Source organism: Melospiza melodia, chromosome 3, assembly GCF_035770615.1.
Source record: "Melospiza melodia melodia isolate bMelMel2 chromosome 3, bMelMel2.pri, whole genome shotgun sequence".
Lineage (NCBI taxonomy): Eukaryota > Metazoa > Chordata > Aves > Passeriformes > Passerellidae > Melospiza > Melospiza melodia.
Genome location: NC_086196.1, coordinates 42,369,541 through 42,396,555, shown reverse-complemented (window position 1 = coordinate 42,396,555; position 27,015 = coordinate 42,369,541). Strand labels below are relative to the sequence as shown.

Below are 27,015 nucleotides of genomic sequence, written 5' to 3'. Positions count from 1 at the left end.
CAATGCAAAATTTTCTAAACTACAGAAAACCATCTTAGAATTACCTACACTGCTGCCACTGTATAAGCCTTTACTTTCATGAAAGCCTCCTTTACCAAAAGGAGGGAAAAACCCAAATAAAACATACTCCTGTCCAATCCTCTTTAAACCCTTCAGTTAATTTAATACAGATTTAATATAGCTCTTCTTAATTTGTCTCAATAGTTAAATTTACACTCACTGCTAAAAGCTTACACAGCATTCACAACCTTTTGCCACTTACCTCTTTTTAACAGCTACAAATTGCAAATCATTGTGTGATTAAGGTTATCAAGACCTGAACAAGGTCAGAGTATATTTCAACAGATAATCCAACATTCAGACATTTTGCTAGGTATAACATTCTACAAAGACTATTTTAAAAAAAAATCATTGCATGAACTGTCAGGTACTAGAAGTGCATCATTAAAACTATTGTTAAAATTAATGGCCTTCTTTCTCTCCTCCCTCCCCACTTAGCACAAAAGAAAAAGAACGAGATAAAACCATGTGTTTTGTTAAATATTGAACCTACTGGAACCTGCAAAATAGCAGATTAATAAACTACTCTGAGGCCGAGGTCAGTTTACAGAGGAACCATCACACAGCAGCTATGGCAACACAGAACCACCACACTGCACTGCCAACTAGCAAAGAGAAACATAAGAACAAAGAGCAAAGCAACAAACAGCATCAGCCTGCTTTCTTAGGGCCACAGAAGTAAGAATTAAGGCTCTCAGAGGGAGTCAAGCAGTTTAGCACAGCACTTCTGTGTATCAGGGGACTTGGGAAGGAGCATGGAAAAGAGACAAAGCATATGGCACAACTGAACTGCTACCTAAAGAAATAACAGACCCACACAACTAAACACCAAAAAGCCTCAAGTCTCTCTGACAGTAATGCTACGCACACATTCAAAAACAGAGATCCAACAGCAGTGAAAATGATAGTGCATGTTATTTGGAACAGAATGTGCACCTATCTATCTCAAACCACCTGCCCAGGTTCCCAAGCAGAGACTGGGAAGCAGCCCAGTCTGAAAAGGCTAAGCAATAGCTGGGTTAGAACTCAACTCCACACTAGCTAAGGAAAACTCACACAAGCCACAATCAGCAGAGATGTAGTGAAAAGAGGACTAGGCAGTGGTAAGCAGCTGAGGGGCAGCAACTGATTCAATTTTGCAAGCCAGCAAAAGTTTGCCTGTTTACACCCTTGCTTGTTTTCAAGAAACTTTCAGCAAGCTTTCTGTGTGGATACTTTGCAGGCTTCTGCTAGGTCAAATGGAAAACACTGGGCTCAGTTATTTGAGCTCAAGTGTGCGGAGGAGTAATTACCAAAGCTCCACTGGACAGAAGGATTGCATTCTTTTATTCTTCAAATGCCACCACCCACTAAGATAGGATAATAAAACTCTCAGAAACCTTGTAAGCAAATCCAGCAAACACTGTGCAGAAGTTAGCCTGCAATCAAATGGTACCCATCTCAAAAATTCCATCTGTGCCTCTCAAAGTACTGTGGCACAATGACCAACTCTACTACTTGCTGCCACCACCACCATGGCATGATGCCACCATCACCATATTGGCATCACCATAACCAAGTGTTAGCCTGATTTAAAGCCTAAACCATGTGAAGGTTGAGATAGAGGCCACATGTACAGTATATTCTAAAAAGTCTTTCTGTGCAATAGTGACTAGCAAATCATACTCATTCCTAAGCCAGACAAATGAAGCCCCAAAACACAACTGCTCTTTCACAATTACTGTGATGTAATAGATGCAACACAGCATTCCCACATAAATATTTAATGTCAACAATACACATGTTCACTAGCTGATTTTAAAACTATTTCAAATTTTAAAAGGGTTAACACCAGATGCACACACTATGGTAATGATATTATCGGTGACCTTACTGAAGCATCACACCTTGAACTTAATGTGTGAGCAGACACAGTCTCATCCATGGTTTGAACTGCAGCTTTTCAGCCAGTCATTTCACAACCTCCATTTTTACTACTGCTTATGAAGCCCTCTGACATTGCCAGCAACAACTTGACAATCAGCTCAACAAAATTTCACATTACTTTAACAAAAACATTTTAAGGCTGAAGCCTTTAATAATTACCTTTATTTCCTACTGAATTTAAGTGTTTAAATAAACAGTGTTTCCATGTATTTCAAAAATATGTACATCATGGCTATAGTCACAATGAGAATGTGAGTATGCAATATTAGCACCTTTGAAGAGACATTTTTACACCAAAGTGGACAGATTGAGATTCTGAGACACCATGCACCATCCTGCATGTTTAAGACCCTTACTTCATTTAGCAGATGAGCTTTTATAACCCCCCAGTCTCCACAGCACAGGAAACCAAGTGCTCCAAATAGCACACATTTACCAGTTTGTTCCTTATGTTGTCTTGTCTTTCCTACTACCTATTTGCTTTTGTTGCTGCGACCAAAAACAGAACATGTTTATTTTTTTTTTATTACTTAGGTTTATTCATTTATTATAGGGTTATTTTCTTACTAGTTTAACTTCTCCTGCATGAGCAGCAACAAGTTGCTACTGAAAAGTAAGCCATGTTTCTCTCTGCAGGCCTGCAAATGCATCTAGGCAAAAACCACTTCAACTTCACAAAGTTATCATTGAAACAAGTTGCATTAAACTTGTTCACAGGTCTCCTTAAAAAAAATCATTATAGGTTGGTAAAACTCCAATATAAATAAAGGAGATGGACAACAAAACACAAACAAGTTGTAATTCACTCAAATATGAGTGTGCAAGTGTCTGTGACTCTGCCTTCAACTTGCCCTAGATTTGAGCACTTCTCTATAATATCTATATTCAACCAAACATTATAATACCTTCATTACGAATCATTTAATATTTAACTGTAGTATTCTCACAATTAACACTGTCACAAACTTTTCTAGTTATGTGCAGTTCCGTCCCTTTAACTGGACTGGTTTAAGACAGCTGCATGAACAAAGCATTGTAAAACATCACTGCTGCCTGATTTCGGTTTTTTGTTTTACTTTGTAGCATAACCACAGCATTGATACTGTTTGTTTTCTTGTTAGGTGACTGTTTAATTTTAAATCACAGCATTCTGACACATTCTCCTCCATATAACAAAGTTCACCACAAGTATTTCAGGTCAGCCACAGAAAAAAGATAAACCCCTATTATACATCTTCATAAATACCATTTGAAAGAGGGGATTCACTGAATAAAGATCTTTACAGCTTACACTGTGAGATAAGCAAGGCAGTTTAGGATATGAGTGGCAAGGTTCAGAAACAGAACTTCATAGAGGTGCAATTAAAATGTTTGCGAAGCTAATTAAAAACAACCTGCTACAACCTACTTTCTGGGAACTTTGCTACTAAATGCTTGTGAGACTCTGGGTCACTGAAAAGTATCTCTAGTGTAAATGGAGCTATACGACCCCAAAGAGTCAATAAGCTGCTTTATCCAGGGGTTTTCAGAAATTTACCTTTACACTCAAGTAATTTCCCCAGCCCTGCAGTTTTCCATCACCTATCTTTCTCCTTATGTGCCTCCAAATACTCCTTTACTCTTCTTGTAAATGATCAAAACCTCGCTACTGTTAAGAAAAAAAGATGATCAGCCCTCAAAGTAAATCACAGGACAGTTCATTCAGTCTTTTTACTCCCATGTGACCATCAGGTACTGTTATATGAACAATTTTGCACCTAGCATTCCATCATAATTATTTTTATCTTCCTTCCCTTGTTCTACCCCGATCTACACAGATGATCATCAGTCTTATTACTCTCTGTCAGGAGAGTCAAAATCAATGAGGCAGGCCAATTCATTGCATTCCATCCAGTACAATCCCAGTGAAGTCCATATAAATCCCTACCAATACTGCATAGAAAACATGCATGTCTCCTGTGTTGTCTCTTGCACCCAAGATCAGGCAGCTGGGATGAAGGAGCAGCAAAGAACAGGGACATCTTCCTGGTCAGGATCAGATGTGACCACTGAAATTCTCCCACCAGCACACAAAAGCAAGAACAAGTAGACACGGGGAGAGAGGGGAGAAATATTTCCACGAGAAATCTAACTTGTATCAGATGTATGGTCTGATGGCATTTAGGCCCAGCTCAGCCAGGGAGCTTTGCTTCCTCCATCAGACAAACATGAGTGGAGAAGCTCCCAGGTCCTACCCCTTGTTGCCTTGTCCAGGAATTAGGAGGAATTGCTCCAACACATTTCAACCTCTGTATTTCAGTAACTGGCAAAGAAGTAGGACAGTACAAGGATACACATCCAATTGCAGTCAGGAAGAACTTTGTAACTACCATGGGAAGAGCTGGAGCTCCTCTCAGTTCCTACCATAACCATTCATTCAACTCCCCACACACTGTACAGCCCATTCTGGCCAAGAACACCAACAGGACTCCTATGACTTAGCTGGTTTGCCATTTATTTCACTGCTTCCAAAAACCAGTTTCACCATCAACCTATTTCCCAACTAAAACCAGGAAGTCTGCCGGGAAGCCATACCAGGGCAGCAGTGATGACAGGAGGGAATTCCTCATGCTTCATTTCTTAGCCATGGCACCTGGCCACAACCAATTCTACAGCCCACCTGTCCCTCAAAACCCACGAATGGATTACAAATACAGTGAGCAGATCAAAGTCTTCTTTTGACAGGTTCTCCCTTCCCCTAAACCCCACCTCCTACAACAAAACAGAAGAGCCATGAGATTTGTTATGATTTGAAAGCATACAAAGCATGTTCATGTTCTGTGGCTGCTGGGGAGCAAGAAGGTTCAAACAGCAGCAGCAATCCCAAAACAGTGCAGAGCCTGGGAAGCAGAAATAGAGATGGTGAGCAATTCCAACCCAGCCCACCGGTAACAGCAATTATACAGGGCTCCTGAAGACATCAAAAATTTCACAGCTTTAGCCAGGCTTTTCTCTGAAGATAAAATGGTCAAATTTTATAATTAAGTTTTATAGCTAATACCACTATGAAATGCAAATTTCCTTCATTATCTGTAAAAAAATGTAACGTATATTACATTCCACTCTAAAGACTGCAGTATCAGCATAGGAAAAGAAGAAAAAGCCACCACAAATCAGGATAATGTTAGAAAGGCTTTGTAAACATTGCAAGTATAAAACAGCACTCTCATCTACCAGAACTTCACAGAAATGTAGCAGAAGTGTTTCAGCACTATCAACCTGAATGTAAGTTCCCAAAATTATTTTGGAATAAGGAATAAGCCACATGCCTTTTAACATAACCCAGGTTCAAAGATAGGCATTGACAAGATCCACTTAATCTTTTAGAGGCATCACTGTAGCCCCCGCAAGTACCTTCCAATTAAGCACTGCAGAGAGTTTAGCCCTCTATAATCAGTCCCTTCTCCTTTTCTGGCACAGTAACTGTGCAAAAATTAGTAAATGACACCTCCTGTGCCAAGGACAGATCACTACACATATAGAATCTGCTAAGTTGGAAGGGACATATCAGGATCACTGAGTCCAACTCCTGGCCCTCCCCAGCACACCCCAAGAACCACACCATATGACATATGCCCCTTGTGTCTGCATACAAAATTCAGTATGAAAGTGGAAGCTAGGCAGAGTAGGACCATGTGTCTTGTGTTTGCATTAACAAGGTATTGCCAGACCTTTGACTGTGACTTATGAACAATTCATGCAGGAAATAGAACAAAAAAAAAAATCAAACAATTATCTCTAAAAAGCTAATAAGTCTAAAAAAGCTGGGCACACGGTGGTCAAATCCCAACACAGTATAAAACCATAAGGAAACTTTATAACTATTTACATGACACTTAAAGGCTGAGTTAAGTTTTCACTTCCACAAGGCCAAGGTCACAGGAACAAGCCCAGTGCAGTCACCAGCACAGAACCACAGGAGCCTCCCCAGCTGGGTGGGGACCTCTTGCTGAGAGTGAAACTAAAATTTTCCAGCAAGTTCACAAAACCACCACTATCCTTCTTCATTCAGTGGAGCTACTCAAGCGCCACTTTCACAGTCACATACACAAGTAAGTACACAGACAAGGAAGGAGCCAAGCACACAGAAAGACAGGAAAATACAGCTCCAAGCTTCTAAATTCAGGCACTGACCAGCAGGAGAGCCTTAGTGTATCTTGGACCTAGTGGAAAAAAAAAAAAAACAACTACCAGCTTTTCTCCAGCAGAGTCATAAGGAAGCAGTGAGTCCACATTCATTTTCAGAGCCCAAATGCCAATATCCAGACACTACATATATAAGAGAAGTTGATGATGTCAGAAAATGAAGACAGCTATGAGAAACCTTGGGAGTCAACTTTACCAAATATGCAGAGCAGCTGAGCTCAACATTCATAAACAGTCATGAGAAGTGTTTGAGATTTCTTCTCATTTGAGATATCAGAGCTGATCAGGAAAGGGAGTGGGCTGGGGATGGAGGGGAAACAAAAAAGAAATAGCAATTAATTTTATCACACATAGGCTGGATTCCCTCAGTTGTTCGCCTGAGATGCACTTTTTCTGTATCCACTACATGAAGTCTTGGATCTCATGAAGCAGCAAGCATGTCCCTGTGTCTGTCACTTCTGTTTTGATGTCTCTGCCCCTTAAAAACTTTTTGTCAGTTGAGTCAAAAGATTTATCTTTATCTCAGTTATGGCATTTAAAAAAAATGAATATGCAAGAATACATATTGTCCACATGGCATTCGCTCATCCTGGAGAAAACATTCCAGTCACAACCTAGAGAACTACCATTCAAACAAATCCAAAGACTTTGGGACAACATACATCAATTCTTATAACAAATTCAGATAGTTTTAAAAAAATTACAAATCATCATGTTTCTAAGAACTGTTATCAGTCAAGGTTTTCAAGAATTATCTTCTATATCCCCAATGTCCAAGAGCTCCCCACACAGTCTGGATGTGACAAGGAAACAAACCCATCCCTTAAGAGTGGCCCAGTCGTGTCAGTGATGCACTCCCACACGTGCACACACACACACTTGTTGCTAACTGGCTCCAAACCACCCTTGTTGGCTGGGGAAAGCTCAGGGGTGTTCATCATGGGTTGCAAGAATTCCCACCCCTGCATGTGATGGAAGAAATACAGATACATGCTTTAATATGAACTAAGGAATTGCCATACTCCAAGCAACTAACTGGAAACACCTCATTAAAGACAGGCTTTTAACAATCTTGGATGCACATATTGCTGTATAATTATTCTCAACTTGAAAGGACTGCATAATTTCCCAGGAATATCACAATCTCTAAATGCAAGTTCTAGAAGGGAAAAGTAGATGGAAGTCTATGCATACATAGGTGTGCACAGGCACATACAGCTACATAGTCCTCCTTCTCTCTTATCTAAGAGTACACACAACAAAGATGACAAAAAGCCACCCCCATCTCTTCCATCACTTAAAAACCACTGCCTCACCTTGTGGCTGTGCTTTTGTATATCAGGAGGAAACAGGCAAGCCAGTAAGTGCATAATTGCATTTCTATTTTCTTTACCATTCACTTTATGAGGAGGAGGGGGAGGAACAGGAGCAGTTGAAAATATGTCCTTCCCTGAGGGCTGAAACTCATGAAACGTGTTTTTTTTCAAGATAGAGTGGGGTTTTTTTCCCTTGGAACTCTATCATTTCCATTCCCTAACCCTTACAATAAGCTCAGTGGCTACATCTAATCACCTTGCTAATCCCCAGATAACGTATTTAGTATTCAGTCTTTTATTTGAGCCATTACTGCCACTCAGGAGAAATCTTGTTGCCTTTCTCTCAACATCAGTCACAAGTGACACTTACCTAACTAGTTATAACAAAAAGCAAGGTATAGGAACATACTAATCTTTGAAAGCTCTACCTTCTTTCAACTTTGAAGGCATTACTCCACATCTGCAGTGAGAAAACAGAAAGGAAAAGGAAGTCAGGGTAAGCTTTTTTGTTTGTTTTCTTTTACGATTTGTTTGTCTTCTTAAAGAAGAATAGGCTATAGTGCTAAAGATCAAGGCTGACCTTCCTGGATGTTTTTGATATTTCCCCTAAAAAAAGCACAGATCTGAATCACGGATACCCCAAATGTTACGTTCATCTGACAAGTCCAAGATCTTGTGACAATCAATAGTGCTGAAGCGTGACAAAGATGAGTCTCATTTTATAGTTTTTCCTTCTGATTAAGAAGAAAAAACTGTAAAATTAATGGAAAAAAAACCCCACTGTTCTGCAGTATAAACAGGTCTCGTCCACAGATAACTTAATAATTGATAGCTACTATTATAACATGGTGACCCAAAACTGTAGTATTAAGAGGTCTTTACCACTTGAAATTTCATATCCATCCTTAGGAACACCCTGCCCTAAGAGAAGAAAAGATCTCTTTGATAAGGTGGCTCTGATGTTAGCTGAATACAAGTTGAAAAACAAGAAAAATGTTAAGCCTTTGAAATTCACAGCCATTCACTGAACCAACCTAAGACCCAGCACTCAACCTGGTAACAGCAGAGATGAACTATTACAGGCAGTTGCCACTACAGACAAATTGCACCCAAGTGAAACAAAGATTTCTAAAGGGTTCCACTGGTCCAAGAAACACCACCAAGACACCAGTACTGGGAACCAAGTTCAGGAAAACTAAACACCTGGGAAGTTTTAGCTGTTTCTTTACTCTTGCCATCTCTCAACAGAAATAGCAAGAAGAAATTACTAGGGAAAATGAAGGACAAAGTAGCAGAGGGACAGATGAACACCACACCTAAGCATAAAAAAAAACCAAAACCACACAAAACCTAGCCATGCTGAAATACAGTACTTAGATTAGATTTAGCTACAAGAGAAATCAAGGGTAATCTTAAATAGTAGAGGGGATCTAAATTCATTAGCAAGAATTTAAAAACACACTACAAGGACACAGTGTGTGTCAGACAGTTCCATCAACCAATATCTACTAGACATAACTGCTACCTAAATACTGTGTGTGTTATGTGCAGAAACTGCCTTTTTCTCAGCCACTGTGCTTTTATACTAAGCTGAAAGAGGTGTCTACAGTATTTCAGCATTTCCACCTACTCCCCACTTCTATGCATCAATACTGATTCTGTTGCTAGAAGTCATCTCTTGGGGTTAAATTTTAACAGACCATGCTATATTTGCATAAGTCTAGTTAATGAAGAAGTGACTGGCAGAGAGTATAATATCCTGACCTTCTGTCATGAATTTTAATTGCCTGCAGATGGTTAAGTTTAGCCTTCTCTTCCCACATGATCACATCCCCATGAACACTTTCTCCCTCACCTTATGTAGTGCACTGACACCTCACAGAGCCCACTGCTGTGCCCATGAGCTACCTGCAACACATCCTGTGGTGGGTGGAGCAGTGGGTCAGGCGTGACCCCTGCATGGAGGAGCTGAGGTGAATGCTAAACTGAAATTACTCTGCCCAAACCCAGTTGAAGAATTCGCCCTGGTAATGCCACAGCTGCTATAAATAGAGCAATTTCTAAACCAGCCTGGTTATTCTGATGTTTAAGGTCTCCACCGCTCTTCTAAATTTATCAAATTCCTACAAATTCCTCATCCCCCACACAGGGTCACCTTCCTTGTTCTTCAGGTTGCAACCAAAGAACAAGGCCATTTTAAAAGAAAAAACAGCTTGGAAAAATGGAGGAAAGGAAGCAAGCACTCTTCCATCTCTCCATGAAATTAAGAATTTCCCTTCAACTGAACAATGAGAATCTTTCCTTCTACAGCACATCAATGCTAATAACAACTGAGAATGACCAGCAGATTTATCAAACCCGAGGTCAACTTGCAATTTATGAAAAATCTTTAATAAGTTGTCCATAATTCAATTACACAAATTTCAGTAAAATTTAGATACCCATTGAGGAGGTACAAAGCTTTTCCCCTGTATAAGCAATTTTTAAAATAAAGGTTCCATTGAATAAATGACAATCCAAAACAAGATGCCTTTGCAAAAATTACATATTGCCAGATACAACTCTTGGCACCCTTACTCAGCACATTTTAGAAGTGCCATTTGGGGTTTTTTCAATATGTGCTTTTGCAAAGAAACCACTAACTTTGCATGCAGCAACTTGCAAGATCCTCCAAGAATTTCTGCCAAACTTCTTCTACACTACAGTGTTAATTCACCATATAAATATTCAAAGATGTTCTTGAATACCTGCCAGAAGGGAACACACTCCTCCGTAGCTGCACAGCCACTTCCATGCTTACTTAGCTCACTACAGTAATGCCCTGGGGTGGAAATGCAAGGCCAGGCAACAAAGTTCTACAAAGACAGGTTAAAAAAAATCCCAAGAAAAAAAACAAGCCATCTTGGTCACTCCAGGACACTTTTATCCTTTGATATTTAGCTGCCTAGAGCAAAGCAGGAACCCCAAAAGTTTATTTTTACATGATCCATAAAGTTTCCTTTGCCTACTGCTTCCACATTTTTCACCCCAACAGTCCAAGACAGGCCTGAGAAATTCATAGCAGGATGAGTTTCTATATCAGTAGTTGCAAGGGGACAGAGAGAAAGCTGACCACGCTTTACTTCATGTATTCCTCAAATACTGGCAAAACCACTGAAAAAATTATCATGCCACATCTCAGCTAAGAAGGGAAGCTAAACAAACCTAAGGATATCCAACCCCATCCTCCACAGCTGATGACCAAATGCAAAGGTAAAATGAGTTTGGGAATGAACAGGCTTGTTTTACACTAAACAGAAACAGTCTGTGAGGCAGAAGTAGACATGAAGGGGAAAAAGCAAGGAAGATTAGATTCTGTTTTGGTCACATTTTCCATCCATTTCAAGAGGATTGTTTTGTCATTTAAGAGATGCAAGAACTCAAGGCTGAGGTGACATTTTGGACCCTTATCTAACGTAGTTTTACATTAAATAAATATTTTTTCCTTAAGGATGGAATTTCAAAAGTAGTCTCTTTTGCACATATATTTTTACTTGAACAGGAATTTAAACCAATCTTCAAAATTAAATATGTGGTTATTCATATTTAATTTAGTTTTTTATTCTACAAAAGGAAACTTGAAATAGAACTTTACAAATCATTTAGAGCTGAGAGAACACATTTAACTAGTTCTATTTATTATAAAAAGAAATTAAAATTACTGAATCAGCTCTTGGTAAGGTTCTAGCAAAGAATTCCTCTTACCAAAGAAATACACTGCCCTTCATTACTGAGATATAATTAGACCAGTTTGCAAAAAGTGTAGGGCACTATATTTGCACTTGACTGTTAAGAGCAACAGGTTACCTATTCACACTACAGAGATTTAAATAAACAACAGGTTATTATTTATAACAAGCTGGATGATTCTGGAAGACATGATCTAACTGACTCACCCACTCCTCAGCTGTACTCTCACCATTCCAAGCCCTGCAGGACTGGAGGAGGGTGGGGGAAATGTGTAAAGACTGTTAAGGAAGGAATTCTTTATGTAGTAAAACTTTTATGTGGTTCCCCTTGATTAAGATACTTCAAGGATGCCTTAGTTAAAAAAAATAGTAATTTAACCAGAAATTCTCTTTTGTTCCTGTTTTTTTTTTTGCATTACTTCAATACTTAGGTCTAAAAGTAATTGTCTGCAAAAGAGGATTTATAACACTTTTAACTATACACACCGTACACAGAAGGTGCAAGCTCTATATCACACACCAATTTTCACTGCAATTAGATTTTACAATTTGTCAGTCTTTCCAAAAAGGCTTTTGTGACACTTTGCAGTTTCCAAACTATAGCTGAGTTCAATTTATTCATCCAAAAAGGAGAGGGATAAAAAGAAAAGGAAAAAACACAGCCTCTATTAAGTATAGCACAATACAGATACAAAGCAGTTTAAAATAAACTCACACAACTGACACACATTACTTTTCCCCCTACTTACACCACACTGCATCCCAGACAACAGATCCAGATCAAAATCCGACTCACAGCCACAGATTCTCACCAAGATCAAACATAATTAATTTAATTGCTTTTTAAAGACTTCCAGTAACACCAGTTATCTTAATTACCATTCATCTACTCTGTCAGATGATAACCTTTTGGCTCTGCTAAATTTGGGAGTGCCAAGAACATAGCATTTCCTTTTTTCTAGTGTATTGTAGATGAGAGTTGAGTGTCCAACTTTTACATTTTTACATTTTTTTTGGCAGCACAAGAGGTTTTTAATAGGATAGCAAGTTAAGGTCCTTTCTGAGTGCTGGAAGAATATGAAAGGAACCTTACTACCAATGAGAATACCAGGCACACATAATATCTTAGGAGGAACAAAACCCCTTTTTCTACTTTCTGCCCTCCATACTAGGATAAAAACAATTGAGTGCGTTGCAGTACGAAGGGAAAAAAATTGTCAGATTAGAGAGCATAAGGACCCAAATCCATAAGAAAACAGTTTTCCAACTGAAGGAAACAAGTTTAAATTCATTTCACAATTTCTCTTCTCCTTACCATACCCACACAAATTATGCAGAATACTTTCATAATCAGGTTGCACTTCTCTAGGCAACATAAAATTTGGTTTCAGATGATCACTATAGTACATTACCATCTTTCAGCATTGCAGTGTATCCCAGTTACTCATATTCTTTAACCCCTTCCTTCTTTCCCCAGGCAGCAAAATGGAGTTCAACTGAACATTACACTTTTAACAGTTCTTAGTACATGGGAACAAATTTAAGTTAAAGCCAGAAAATGCATGGACAGAATAAGAAGCTACAAAATAAGGAGGTGAGAACTAACGTGGAATATAAATAAATCAGCAAAACATTTATAAGCAGTCTTCATTTTTCTTAGCACTTTATTTGAACATTATATAGACAGTCCATTTTTACCACCTGACTAGTGGTTTCTGCTCCATCCCAGCTTCCTCTGCCCAACAGTAGCATGGAAGCACTGTGAAAGAAAGGATACATCAGGACTTCCAGGGCATCAACCAACAGCAAATTTAGAGATTTCATTTTCTTTCTGCCCAAATCACACTAGAACCAAACTCTCCACTGAATACATTACACAACATGAACTAATTTTTCCTAGCCAGCTCCAAAGATTTCCATTTCCTCTAAAGGCCATTCAACAGATCTGGGCAACTTCAGAGAGGACTCTACTGTCAATCACAGAATTAAACCTAAAACTAAACTGAATCAACTACACTAAGGACACTGAATCCTTTAAGGATGAAGACCAGCTCAAGACCTTTTCAACACTGCATTGCAAAGAGACAGCGTAAAATCAAATTGACATGCCTACAACAGGTCAGGGCTTTCAGGACCCCTCACTGCTTTCACACTAGTTTTCTCCCTTCTGAAGGCACCTTGCCCTTTTAGTAAGCAAAGAAACCTCTACATCACATGTGATATTTTGCTGAAAACACAGAAAATAAATTACCATTTAATTGCGTTCTTATACATAAAACCACAAGCGATGGGACCCACCGGGTACTATACAAAAATGTATCTGGCTCAGAAGGGGGCATTACATGCTAGAGTGATCCCTGACCTAACCCAGTAACCTCTATTTCAGGTGCAGCATCAAGTGAAGCAGTAAGAGAATTAAAGTACCTGTAAAATTCAAGAGCTCCTGCAATGTGAAAGTGCCCTGGGGCAGAAGTACTACACTCAAATTCCTCTTCAGGGCAGAGCTGCACTTACTGACACAATGCACATAGCATGAGATTCCTGTGGGAATTTGGGAACACCAAGGATAGCAGCCTCACCCAGGAAGTAATCAGGACCCAGACCTCAAAGGGGCCAACCACAGCACACCACATTGTTCACTTCAGGATATGATTGAACACAACACAGAGATCATAAAGCCAGAAGACATTTAACCATTTAACCTACATAATTCCCCTCTAAGCACACTTGTTACCTCAATGCCAGAGCACCACCATCCCTGAGCTAGCTCACTCTACACTGTGCATACCCAGCATCACAGCACAGCACCCACTCTTGCACCAGGCAAATCAAGGGAATAGCTCCCCAGACACATCCCCCACATTTCCTCCAGGCAAACATGGACTCTGTCTCCTGCCAAAGGGTCCATCAACATCTATGTAGTGACATATTTCCCTTCTATATACAGCCCTAAGCTGTCCTCCTTTTTAAGCATCTCATTTATTTGGACTCTGACACAAACATAAGTATCATGATTATTATCTCATTTCAGGTAAACAACTACAGCAATGACATTGCTCTTTCTCCTGCAGTGGGTTTTTGTAAAAAGGAATGTATCAGAACTGTCCCTGTGTGCTGGCCAGCCCCCCTTGCAACACAATGGCTGTTTATCACAATAACACTACATCCTTGCAACCATCACCAGGGTGGTCAGTACAGGCAATGGAGGCGTTTGTTGCGGCTGCCTTAGTCTGGAGAAGAAAAAGGAGAGCAACTCTCCTTTTCTCCAGCACTCAATGTCCTTACAATGTCTTTCTCCTGGAAGAGGGGTGGGAATCAAGACTCTACTGCAAGCTTGCTCTTCCACTTAGACCAGCATCTTTTAGCAGTGTATTTTCCAGAATTATCAGATCATTTATGTTGGAAGAGAACTCTAAGGTCATCCAACCATTAAACTAGCACTGCCAAGTCCACCACTAAATTCCTCTTTTTGGACTACATCTTTGGACATGATCATTGAGCAGCACCTATCCAGGGCAGAAACACGTGCAAACACAAACACCCTGGCCCAGAAAGTTTTGGGACTTCCCTAATTTATTACAAAATGCCCTCAATGCTCTCTGGCCCCTCACTCACTTCCTGGTACACCTTCTCTCTGTGCAATACATCAGGAATAGGGCCCATCTCATCCTACACTGCAGTCAGGTGCTCAGTGGAATGGTCAGTAGTTTGAACCCTTCAAAAATTTGAACAGTGACAGAAACTTGTCAACAGTGACAAGCTGGCACGAGGGCTCTAATTATGAGGCAGTGGCAGGAAACAGGTACAATTCCAAATATGCCCCCAGCCAGTTTTTGGAAAAGGTGACCCATTTTGATGTGCATTTTTCACATGCCTCAGTGGCCAGGGACCAGGCCAGGAAGCAGGTGCTTGCACAGCAGGCAGATGCTGACAGCCTTGCACTCTGTCTGTGCCAGCACCCCAGCACACAGCTCCACCACAGACAGACCTCTGCAAACAATTCTGACTTCACTGGAGTTATCTTCTGTGAAGATGATCTAAAACAGCAGCTAAATCCTTGAGGATTCCTTTTTTCCCTGCAAATACCTGCCAAGACAGGAAGGTGAAGCCAAGGAGGCAACAGAGTCCAGCAACAAAAAAAAAAAAAAGAGTATGATATTTTCCACCTGTTTCACTAGATTTTCAGACTGTCTCTAATTGCCTTCTGTTCACAGCACAGAGGAGATGCTGCCTGAAAAACAGAAGCACAGGGGCCTCAGGTGTCAGCACACAGCCCCACCACACATCAGGACATGTCCCAGGGCAGTGGGAACCAGCACTGCCACATTCATCCCTTTACCCTTCCCTCATACCAAGATGACAGCAAGGGGTGGGGGAGGTGTATGGTATCTCCAGCTCTTTTGCTCTTTCCCCATACACTCTGCAACACATCCAATCAATCACTGCAGTCTTCCTTCAACTGGGAGAAAAACCATGAAGTTGTACAAGGTAAAGGGAGTAACAAAACATGCACACAAAAAAAAAAAAAAACTTCGGGAAAGAACACAAATATGTTTTTCAGAAAGAAAGGCTTAGGGCCTTTTAGTTTTAGATAATTATTTTTAACTGCATAACATGTTCAAAAAGTATTAGCCTTATACTTGGAATTGAACAGGACATCTATTTTTAAATATTATTCATTCAGCCACAAATCATCCCCAGAGACAAGACAAATAATAATAAATCAATGTCTCCAGCAAGCACAGAGTCACCCTGGCAGTAAACCAGCCCAGCTGACCATTCTATGTTGCATTTTATGTGCATATTTTACATGCTCCCCTGGATTGTATGCGCCACAAAACCCTTCTAATACATCATCTCTTCAGACTCAAGATCCCATATTTTAAATCCAGTTAAATGCTCCAAAGCATCTTCTTCCAACCCCAGATTCTGCCAGCCAAACCAGCAATATACATCGAGGCAAGTTTATACGCTCAGACTGACAGCAGGCTAATATATTTTATCTTTATAAAATGAAGTCTCAATTTGAGAAGTAAAATATCCCAGTCTCACAGGTGATAGTAGACCACCACTAGGGCTAACAGAAGACAGATAAGCACAGAGTTTGCTTCAGTTTAGTACACACTTTTCCAGTTTGTTCCATCTATTTTCAGCACCGTAATTTATACAGTGTGACAAATGAAAAAGGCATGTTACCATCAAGACACTGTCCCATTTGATGCCTCAGACATGCATGACCATGGGATTCCACCTTTACCACTGCACTCCTAGCATTAATTTCAATGTTTCTCCAAGAGGGAGAAACAAGCAAGGGTTAATCATCCTCCAAAACCAACCCATTTTGCAAGGCCAGGTATTGTTCTTTCATCCTATTGCACACACCCTTACCTAAGGGAAGGAAAAATGCTTGAGTGAACACACTTCCTTTTCTTTAGGTAAGGTACCCTACAACACACAAAGAGCTGTCACACCACAACCCTGCTGAGCACCTTGCTCAAAAATAACTGATCTCATAAACCAGAGAGTTTAGGAGTTTTTGATCAGACTTAGTCTGTTTGTTTTTCTAAGTCAGAAAAGGTTCAGCCTGTTTTCTTCAAGGAGATGAACACACCCAATACTGTTAGTCACTATGTAAGCAAAGTAACTACTATCTTTTACCAATGATGAAATATTTAACACTGTCTGCTGAGAAGGGGAAGTTACCATGTAGTGACAGAAAACCCACTCCAGCCGATTACAGGTAGAGAAGGTCTCAGTCAGGAAATTCTTAGCTTAAAGATTTGGAAGACAACCTTAACATTCGAGTATAGAAATTATTTCTACTCGTAAAATAAATATGAACAACAAAATACAGTTTACATGGAATCCATCAACTTCAAGTCTTCCAAGTTTTAGCAACCACTTCCTTCATTATACCCTAAAGGAAAGCCTTTCTAAACAGCTACTTTTGATTAAAAAAAAAAATCTAAAATTTGGTTTCTCAGGTCCATGCCTCACTTCTCTCCAGAGAAGGATCTAAAACCGACCCCAAGAATTCAGTCCTGAGTCTTCATGCAGGTTCTCATGCTCCCTCCCGCTATGATGTGTAAGAAAGTTGAAAACAGTGTGTTAATCCTTCAGGCATAAAAGGGCCTTTGTTAAACTCTGCAGAGGTGTCATTCAAGGAGAGGCTCTCTCTGCAGGAGGACTGAAGTAACAGACACCACTGTGGCTGATGCAGCAGTCACTCTATCCCTGCATCTCAACAGCTCTCTAAGCCTTGACTGATCTAGGCTGGAGTGTTTTGGATAAGAAAGTACAAGAAAAGCATATACATGGAAACAAGTTTTCCAAGTAGTGGTATGATGCACCTGGGCATTGGAAGCCTCTTGCAAGCACTGGACTATACTTGCAAAAACTTGACCTCCATATCTAACATGCTGCTCTTCACCAGGGAGGGGAAAGAAGAGAGCAGCAGGGATCTGGAGCAGCCAGCAGTGAAGAACATCAGGGTAGGAGCCTGACATCTATGGACACTGTAAAACACTTCACTAAAATTATGAATAGCAGAGTTCTTTCAATCTCCTTTCTTTCAATACTGATTCCCCTGTAACCAAGGAGCTTCCAGTTAACACTCAGAGGACAAATAATGAACTTGAACTGGGTTTCAATAGCCTTGAAAATAAAAATAATTCCAACACAGAATAGTATGATTTCTGACAACGGACAAAACTCCATTTGAACTCTTCCCTTCCCGTTCTCCTTTTCCATTTTGAACATAGTGATTGTGCACTTAAGTATAAAACCACTTCCACATTAATACAATCATCAACGTTTAACTTGCCGTGTCAAGATAACAATGTAATCTTCCAAAAGTATGTTTCAGAATTTTAATAAATCTTCAAATGTCTGGTGAAACCAGAATGGTGGTTGGCAGGGGTGGGTGTTTCTTTTAAAATGTCCTTTTGTCCTGAGTTAGCTCAATGCTCCCAATCTCAGTGTGCCAGTGAAACACAGCATCCTCATCAGCAAGTGCCTGGGCACTGTGCAAGTGACACTGTTCGAGCACTCCTCTGCACAGATTACAAAGTGTGTAAATGTAGTTTTTGAGTACAAAGACCAGAGTAAATACTTTATTAACTCTCTGATTAAACTTAATAACCTCTAGTCTAAATGAGAAGTGTGTTAACTAAGGTAAGAAAATTATTTTTCTTAAAGCTCAATAAATCAAACCAAGTTCTAAATTGGGCACAACAGACAGGTCCAAGAGAAAAATTCCCAAGCATAGAGGAAAAGCACTCAGAGCAAAGCAATTACACATCACTGTTCCAGAGAGAACAAAACCATATTCAGAAGGACACCACTAGACTTTCTTGACAAAAGACTGTGGAAGCTGAAAGATACATGGTGTTAACACAATATGTTCCTGTGAATTTCCACAAGAAGTCTCATCCAAGAACAAGATGTACATGTAGAAACTAGGAAAAAAAGGGTGATGAACTCTCTCTGGAAACAATTTATGCTGACCATAGCTGTTGTTCATTATAAAGCTGTAACAGAAGTAAAAGCCTGGAAAGAAGCAATAGAAAGGCTTTGGTCTGCTGGCATTTAACTACTACTTTATTTATTCTCTTCGGTTAATACAATTATATTTTATAAAATAACTATTAAAACAACACAGAAACCAAAAGGCTTTGCTCTATTCCCAGTGTCCTCCCATAAAATGCTCAAATTCCCATTGTTATTCATACACAGACTGCTGCTCTTTGCTCATCCAGGATAATGTGGTAAATTAAGAATAAAAATAGCTGGCAAAACATTTCAGAATTTACCCATCATACCACTTTTCTCTCATCAATAATTTGTAACATAACATTTTAGCAGCATATTCTATCTTTGGTCCTCTGCCATGATCTAAACTGGGGGGTTGTAGGAGGCAAAAAACCACATTTCAATGCTAGGAAATAAAAGCAGAGTACATAGGAACTAGCTGAAGTTATTTGTGGAATGAATTACATAGACCCATCAAAGCATGTTCTTTCATGGCTTAATTGCATGTTTCTCCACAACTAAATGCATAAGCTGTTGACTGTCCTCATGTGTTTATCTAATTCCACTACAAAATCTTTACATTTTTGGACGCTAGGTCCTCTTCGTTTATAACAAGGTGATGTTGAAGTCCAGAAAAGAACTTCATGATCAATTTATGGCTGAAAAGTACTGCTGTACATTCCCTATACTGGTCATCAAAATAACCTTAAGAAGACATATCTAATCTCTGTCACATAGCCAGATCCTGTCCTCCCACCATGCATCCTGTGCTTTTGAGACAGAAGTTGGTCTTCTACTGAAACACACAATCACCATATCCCACCAGATAGAGATTCAACAGCTCTTCACCCCTTCTTCCATATCCAGCAGAAGATCTGCTCACCTGAAAAGATGCTAGGCTGCTAGAGAATGCTTCCCCAGCACAGGAGGAACTACAATTAAGCTACTCTCAGTTAACAACTCTCAGTACTCTCAGTGTACTGTACTGAAGCAATTATTCCTCTCTGGCATCTCGACATAGTTGATGGTGCATCTGTCCCATGCACTCAACAGATGAATGAATACCTAAAAATGCATTTTATTAAAGAGTGAACATATTTCTAAAAGAAACCTTCACCAAGTCACTGCCACAGCTGTAGATGTACCCACTGATAACCAGCCTCCTCTGCATGGCTGCAGCTCTCACTCACAGCCGGTCAGGCCACCAGAGGGAAGATGCAGCCCAAACCACACCCAAACTCAACCCTGCCCTTGGCTGAAGGACCTGGAACTGCCCACACCCTCTGTTAGAGCTGACCATCTTCCAGCAGCCTCCCCACTGACAACCAGCTCCCAGCCCTGGCCCAGCCTTGCAAGCTCCAGTGCCAATGTCAGTGTCCCTCAGCTGCTAGGATATGCACCTGGAGTCAGGGGCACTGACCCTGTACCAGCCCCTACCTGCTGGTCCCATAGATCAGTGACAACAAAACATAGCTCTAAGTGCTTGAATTTCAGTGAATTTCTCTTTTTGGCTTCACTCAGGGCTGAGCCCAACTGAGGGCCAATAATCAAACTTCCTCCTTTTATTCTGTCCAAGGCAGTATCAGGTGGATATCTTTTCAAAGAAAAGGCTCAGAGACATCATCGCCTAATAAATAAATAAATGGCAGTTTGAGTCCTCCTTCTCAATGACCCACATTTCACTCACTTTGCAGCTGGGTACATTTACAAATCAGTAGTTCCTTGCCTCATTCTCAAAACTAAAGCTTGCAACAGAGCCCTGCCATTGCTTCTGTCACACCCACATGCTCCAATGGACTGTTCTGTTTCCTTAGGCTGTCATTTCTGTTGCTACCTTTAAAACTCCCAGCTTTCTTCTGAGAATATACTGTCACTTTCTGAAATTACAGCTCAGCTGCATCCCCAGAACACACTGGGGTGGGGAGAAAGACATAAAACAGGGCACTATAACTTATTCTATCATCAACACAATAAGGAGTCAGACATTGAAACTCCTCCCTCCCATCTCATAATGTTTAAACCCTGTTATTCATTCTTCAGACTGTTAGTAAGGCATCCAAATAAATGCAGTTCTCCACAACTTCGTACTAGGAGTGCCTCAGTTTGCAAGATAAGTGGAATCAGCTGTGTTTTTCTAATTGTGCATTTTCCTTTGAAGGAGGGATAACATGCAACACTTGAAAAGCAGATCATGCAGGCTCTAAGCACACCAATCCACACTCTTACCTGGCAGCAGAGCAGATACACTGTCCTAAAACAACATCAGTTCAGCTCAAGCCCACGTGCTCCTCCCCTTCCATGCCTACATTGATGTACCTATTCCCTATTTGTATTCAAACAATTGTAATAACAGCACTTCCCTACTCTAACCTGCTCACAAGAATCAACCCCAACACACACCATGGACAAGTGATTCTGCTAGGAGAAACAGTCCAGGGAAAATCAAAATTAGGAGCAGTTATTCAGAGGTGTTAACACAGCCCAGCGAATTCTCTGCTAAGCTGCCCAATGCTGTGAGCACACGATAAGTATTTTCATGCTCCTGTATGAGAATCTTCCTTCTTTCCCCAGACCTGAGGGGAGAAGGGGGGGACCATCCTCCAAAGGGCACTGGAGAAGGTGTGGAAAGGAACCCCACATTGCCCCTAGTTTGCCTCTCACCTAGGCACCCCTCCTCCACGGGATCCTCATCAGTGAGGGGTTCCCACAGCAGCAGCCCCTCCCCACACCAGCTTTTAGACCTCTTTAGAAACACTTAACACACTACACACAGTGCCTCACACAGCAGCTCTTGCTCAGGGTTGCGTCCTCCTTTCCTGGCAGAGCACATGCAAATCAATGGGCTGCTTTTATGGTTTGGGTTTTGGGTTGGGTTTTTTCCCCTCCCTGAGGAGCCTCAATTTCTATTCCAAGGCAGAGTCGTGCTTCAAACACACGGAGCAGCATATGTTATTTCTTCACCTACCAATCAAGATGCTAGAAGAAACCAGCCTGGTACTTCTATATCTGTCATTTCATAAATGCTAGGCAATACCCCAGAACTGTCTTCATTGCAGCATCCGATCTGTCCCCACCAGACAGCCCAAGAAAAGGAAGCTGCACAGTTGACAGAAAGAAGCCAGGCCACAGCAACCCAAAGGCTTAAGTCATTTCAGTGGCTAGAAACAAGGAGAGCAAGTTTGTCACTTGTCTTTAACACCCTATCTGCACAAATGTCCCTGAAGAGTTCACACAGTGCAAATCTGGCTACACCAACTCTGCATCCACTTGGCAGAATCCTAAGAATCCACATGCAACTGTGACAACTCCTGACAGTTTCACACCAAAATGGAAGAGCCAGATATAGAGCCAAAATGGAAAAGGAGAAGCAGCACATCTGGCCCGTGGTTATCTGGCAGTGAGAGACAACTAAAGGAACTGGTTCCAAGGGCAGCCTGTGGCATCACGGGGCAGCGAGACCCCGGGAGCAAGGGGTCTGCCAGCCAAATAAATGTTGCTTCAGAGGGCAAGAGGACAGACAGACAACAGCAGCAGTTCTCAGAATAAGCCTTGCCCCAAAAGTCCTAAACTAAGTTACTATTTCTCAAAGCAGTCTTTCAGTCAAATATATTTGAGGAGAATTAAGTTCCCTTCAATTTAGAGAGAGCTCATATCTTAAAATGCACCAGAGGCACAATCTTCTAAAAATGTTTTTCCTGCTATGTCTTACTGTTTAATTATATATTACCATTCCAAGCTCCCATGACAGATTTTAAGTGAGTTTGTCTTTTTTCCATAATTAATCATAGCAAAGACTCATCTGTTTTTCAAGCCCGTGATGACAGCACTGTTTTCACCACTGTAAGGCAATCATCCCACAGCATTCCTTCCCGAAAGCAATGAGGAAAGCTCACCTATCTGCACAAGAGGCCTTTCAAAGATATAAATCAGCTCCACATACATTACTTCATACTACAGGTAAGTTAATACAAAGCAAAACTGCTTTTCCATAGCAAGCCATTATACAGACACACGGCATAGTACAGGGTAATAATGCTAAATAATACAAATTATAAATATATAAACCTAGCATAACCATCCAGGAACAAGCATCCTACCCACTGAACACCACTCAGCCATCAGCATCCACCACTGGTACAGAAAGAAGGGAGGCAAACAGATCACTGGTCTTTCTGAGAAAAAAAGCACCTTCCTTTACAAACTCAATAACCAAAAGTTATTTTTTAGGCAGCTTTGGTCACCATCAAATACTATTCTAAGTGCAGAAGAGGTCTCTTCAAAGATAACCTGTAGTTACATGTAGATCAGTACTAACAGACTTAGAGAACAGCCATATCCAAAGCAGAAAACAATAAATACTAATTGGACAACAGGGAAAAGTCTCTTTTCTTTCATCCCAAGTCACAGAAGTGACATTAAGGGCATAGAAAATCTCTGCTCTGGAAAAAAATCAGTACTTATCACTTGTAACAGATTAGAGCACATTCATATAAAGTTTCTTTGCTGACCACTGAAGGAAAAAGTGTTTCCCATATGATCAATAAGATACAGAGATGCCCATTTAAAGTGTTTTATCCTTCATCCTCTTAGTTTAAGAGCAAAGAACAAATGAGATACTTGCAAAATTACTTTTTCCCATCTGTGAAATCCTATGGCAACCCCCCCTTTTTTTTCTTTTTTTTTTTTTTTTAAAGTGACAAATGGAAATCCTGTTAATTTATTTTGACTGGTCTATAGAGAAATCATGTTTTTCTGCAGTTCTCCTAAATCCTTCATGTGGCACACTGGCAGCTTCCCAATTACAAGTCTAAGAAAAAATTACATAGCTTGTTCTAATAAAAACAAGCATAGATGGGCCCCACACAGCCCTGAGCAGGTGTAAAACTTTATGTGTCTTAATACAGTCTCATAAGAGTGATTTTAGATCAAAGCTCAATAACCAACACACTGCCTGCACTGACAGTGCCACCTTTAAGGCTTTCTAGCTGCTTCACAGGTTTAGAAAGCAAGATAACTGAAGCAGCAATGACTACAAAAAAAGACAATACATTCAGTTGACAGGCTGCTAAAGACAAAAGTTTACATTTGCATCAAAATATTTAGAAACATTTTTACTAGTACCACTCTTTGTTAAGGTCTGACCCAGAAAGATTCTGGCATTTCAAATTATAATTTCCTTCCAAGTTGTTACAAGACAAACAACAAAAAAGACTCAGCCATAGATCTTAAACATCACTTCTAGAACGTGAATGGTTTTAAATAACCACAATATCCTGACAGCTTGGTGATCTGTTCAGAAGAGATGAAGACAAACATTGAAATAGACAAACAGAATTGCCCAGGAGAACACAGAGAAAGTGATCTTTACACAGGACGTTATACATCTATCTTCTTTTATTTACAAGAATAGAGTAAACTGTTTTCAGTGTGCTTATTTAAAAATGCATAGGAAGAATACACACTCAAAAATATTATGACATATTTAATAACTTGATCACATATTAAATTATGTAGAGAGTTTTTCACTCACTGTGGTTTTTGTATTTTATTTATTCAGTGAAAATATTCAGTGCACATTTGCTCCCTAACCAAAGTGTTAAGAGACTTCCCACATCACTGGTGCTATGAACTTACAGAGCAACAAGAAACAGAGCAGCCTATTTTCTGTGACAGCAAATGATTGTCTTTTTCTGATCTCTTGAGTCTCAAAAGCCTTGCAGAGGCCTTAGCTACCCCAAATATTAGTAAGTTATAACACTTCTACTGTATTTCAAGTCATTTAGACTGAACAGCATTTCATGCTGGAGAAATCTTCCCAGAAAAAAACCCCTCAGTTTTCCTTTCTAAGCATCGAAATTAGCATTCTCTTTCCATAATATCTAGGAAAATTCTTCTCCTCAGTCCTGACAATTTGCTGTCACCTGGGCTTCAGGAAACTTCAGTCCTTTCATTAGGAAAACCCTCATGCAATTTACTTGTAGTCAATGGTTCAGATCTGAACTACAGTAGTACAGTAATTTATTTGAAGAAATCACACACCCAGATCCTAACCAGCATAGTAATTAGAAAATAATTATTTAAGATCAGTCATCACTCACTGTTTTTAAATTAATGCACAAGTCTTTTAGCCCTGTATTCAAATTAACAGCACTTTCTCATTCCACTGAAGAAATTCAACATGGTTGTAACAGGAAATTTACAATCAGCTGCCCCAACAAAAACAACAGAACTTACTGTACAATTTGTTCATTCATGAAAAACCTCCAATACATCCATGTTTCCTCACACACCTTATAAAACTGTAGTACTTACATACATGCAGTCTGCAAGCTATCCCCACACTCAAAGCCCATAAGCCCATACTGACTATATGCTTACAATCAAATGAAGTTATGTCCAGAGTAACAGCAGAAAACAAAAAACTCTACAGAATTCAAAATTAAAAACCCACAAGCATCTGCTTCATAAACTGCTCTTCCAGAAGAGAAAGACTCAGAAAGTGAAGGTCTAAGAAACAAACAATTCAAACACCAATGGGATCCAGATCAAACCCACATCCTATGTAATCTGACATATCAAATCACAACCAACCGAAGACCTAAAGTTTTTAACATGTGGAAAACTAAAAAAAAAAAAAGAAAAAAAAATGAAACCACTGCTAGGTTTGCTAGATATCACAGGAAAACCTTTGATAACAGGAGCATTTTGCATGTAAGAAATGCACAGCCTCAGACTGTGAGGCTGAGGAGTCCAGCATCCAGTCTCTGAATGGAGCACAAATTTCTACCAAGGTTTAAACAACTCTCAGCTGTCCCTCCAACACCTCTGTTCTCCCCCTGCTAAAGTGACAGTACTTCACTGCTCATCCCAACATCCATCAGAGCCTCAGGAGACCCCAACACACTACAACCAAACAAAATCCACATTTTCCTAACAACCTTCAGATCTGTTACACGAATGTTTTGCTGGAGGAAATGCCTGAGTGAGTAGCCTTAGACAACTGTTTTACATTAAGGAGGAAGCACATTAATTTACTGCATGAGTACTACCGCGATGCACTTCCAGGAGGTACAATGTTGCAGCCACAGTTGCCATTTTCAGTGCCTGAGAATAAACATGAAAGCCACCAACACTAGGTTGCATAAGAGCACTTTAAGCACGTGGCTATTTACAAAAGTAGAGGTAATTATGATGCCAGAGGTGTATCCCAAACAAACAGACTTGACTAATACTGGCAAAAAACCCAAAACAAAACAAACCCTGAGTTCTACAATTACTATTACTCAGGAACAGTAGGTGAGCTGCATGAACAGCCTCAGTCACTAGCTGTACAACCAACATATGCCCAAAAAAAAACCGCTGGACAAAGGTGCTGTTTTAAAATGTCAGCTTATATCAGAAGCTATGGGTAGAGGAGAAAAGAGGAAAACACCGTTCCCCTCGACAGTTTACCTGATCTGGACTTGATGATGTCGCTGAACTCGCTGTGTCCCCCGCCAGGTCCTTCCTCCTGCTCGGAGACACGGGCCATGCTCGTGGGCTGCGGTGTGCCACGGGCGGCGCCTAAATCCGCGGGGAAAAGGCTCCCATGGAGGGCCACGGCTCAGCACCTACAGCACAGGAGCAGAAGGACACGATGACTCCAGGGGCTATGCCAGGTGTGACTCCCGTGCGATGGGAGGGATCGAGGCTTGCTAGCCATGCCCACGCGAGTCGCGGGGCAGCGACCTGCCCCTCGCTGTGCCCCTGCAGCGGGACACCTTACGGTGGCATTTAGAAAGCGGGATGCCCCTGGAGGTGCAGCAGCACAGCTGAAACCTCAGCCGCGAAAGCCAGGCTTCACTCACCCTTGGGCTACAGGGCGTCCCGTCCCCAGAGAGGCAGGACACGGCCCTCGCCGCCACACCACCGCCACCACGGGTCACCCGGCTGGCACGGAGGGGACAGCCCCGCTCCAGGGGTGGCACAGCGAGGGAGCTCCGCTCCCGAGTGCCAGCGGCACAGGGTACGGGTTGCGCGCTGCCCCGGCCGGCCCAGGGCGCGACAGCCACGTGTGGGAGAAGCCACGCAGCCCCTCTCCCGGGTGGGGGAAGCGGAGCTCCGCGGGGCAGGCCCTGGGCACGGCCGCCCCCGCCCGGCCGCCCCGGCAGAGCGGCCGCCGCCCCCGCTCCCCCGGCGGGGATTTTGACCCGGCAGCCGGCCGGGCGTGCCGGCACCTCCTCCCCGCGGGATGCGCGGCCGCAGCAGCGGCGCCGCCGCCCTCGGGCACC

General features: G+C 41.1%; 1 protein-coding gene across 1 annotated transcript in view; it reads right to left on the bottom strand.

Annotated features, from left to right (window-relative positions):
• The window catches only part of UTRN (utrophin), a 340,805-nt gene extending 314,457 nt beyond the window's left edge, over positions 1-26,348 (bottom strand). Inside the window, exon 1 of the mRNA XM_063151512.1 lies at positions 26,198-26,348. Coding sequence (XP_063007582.1) covers positions 26,198-26,276 — 79 coding nt within the window. The 5' untranslated portion in view covers positions 26,277-26,348. The remainder of the gene's footprint in view (positions 1-26,197) is intronic.
• Positions 26,349-27,015: the final 667 nt, after the last annotated feature.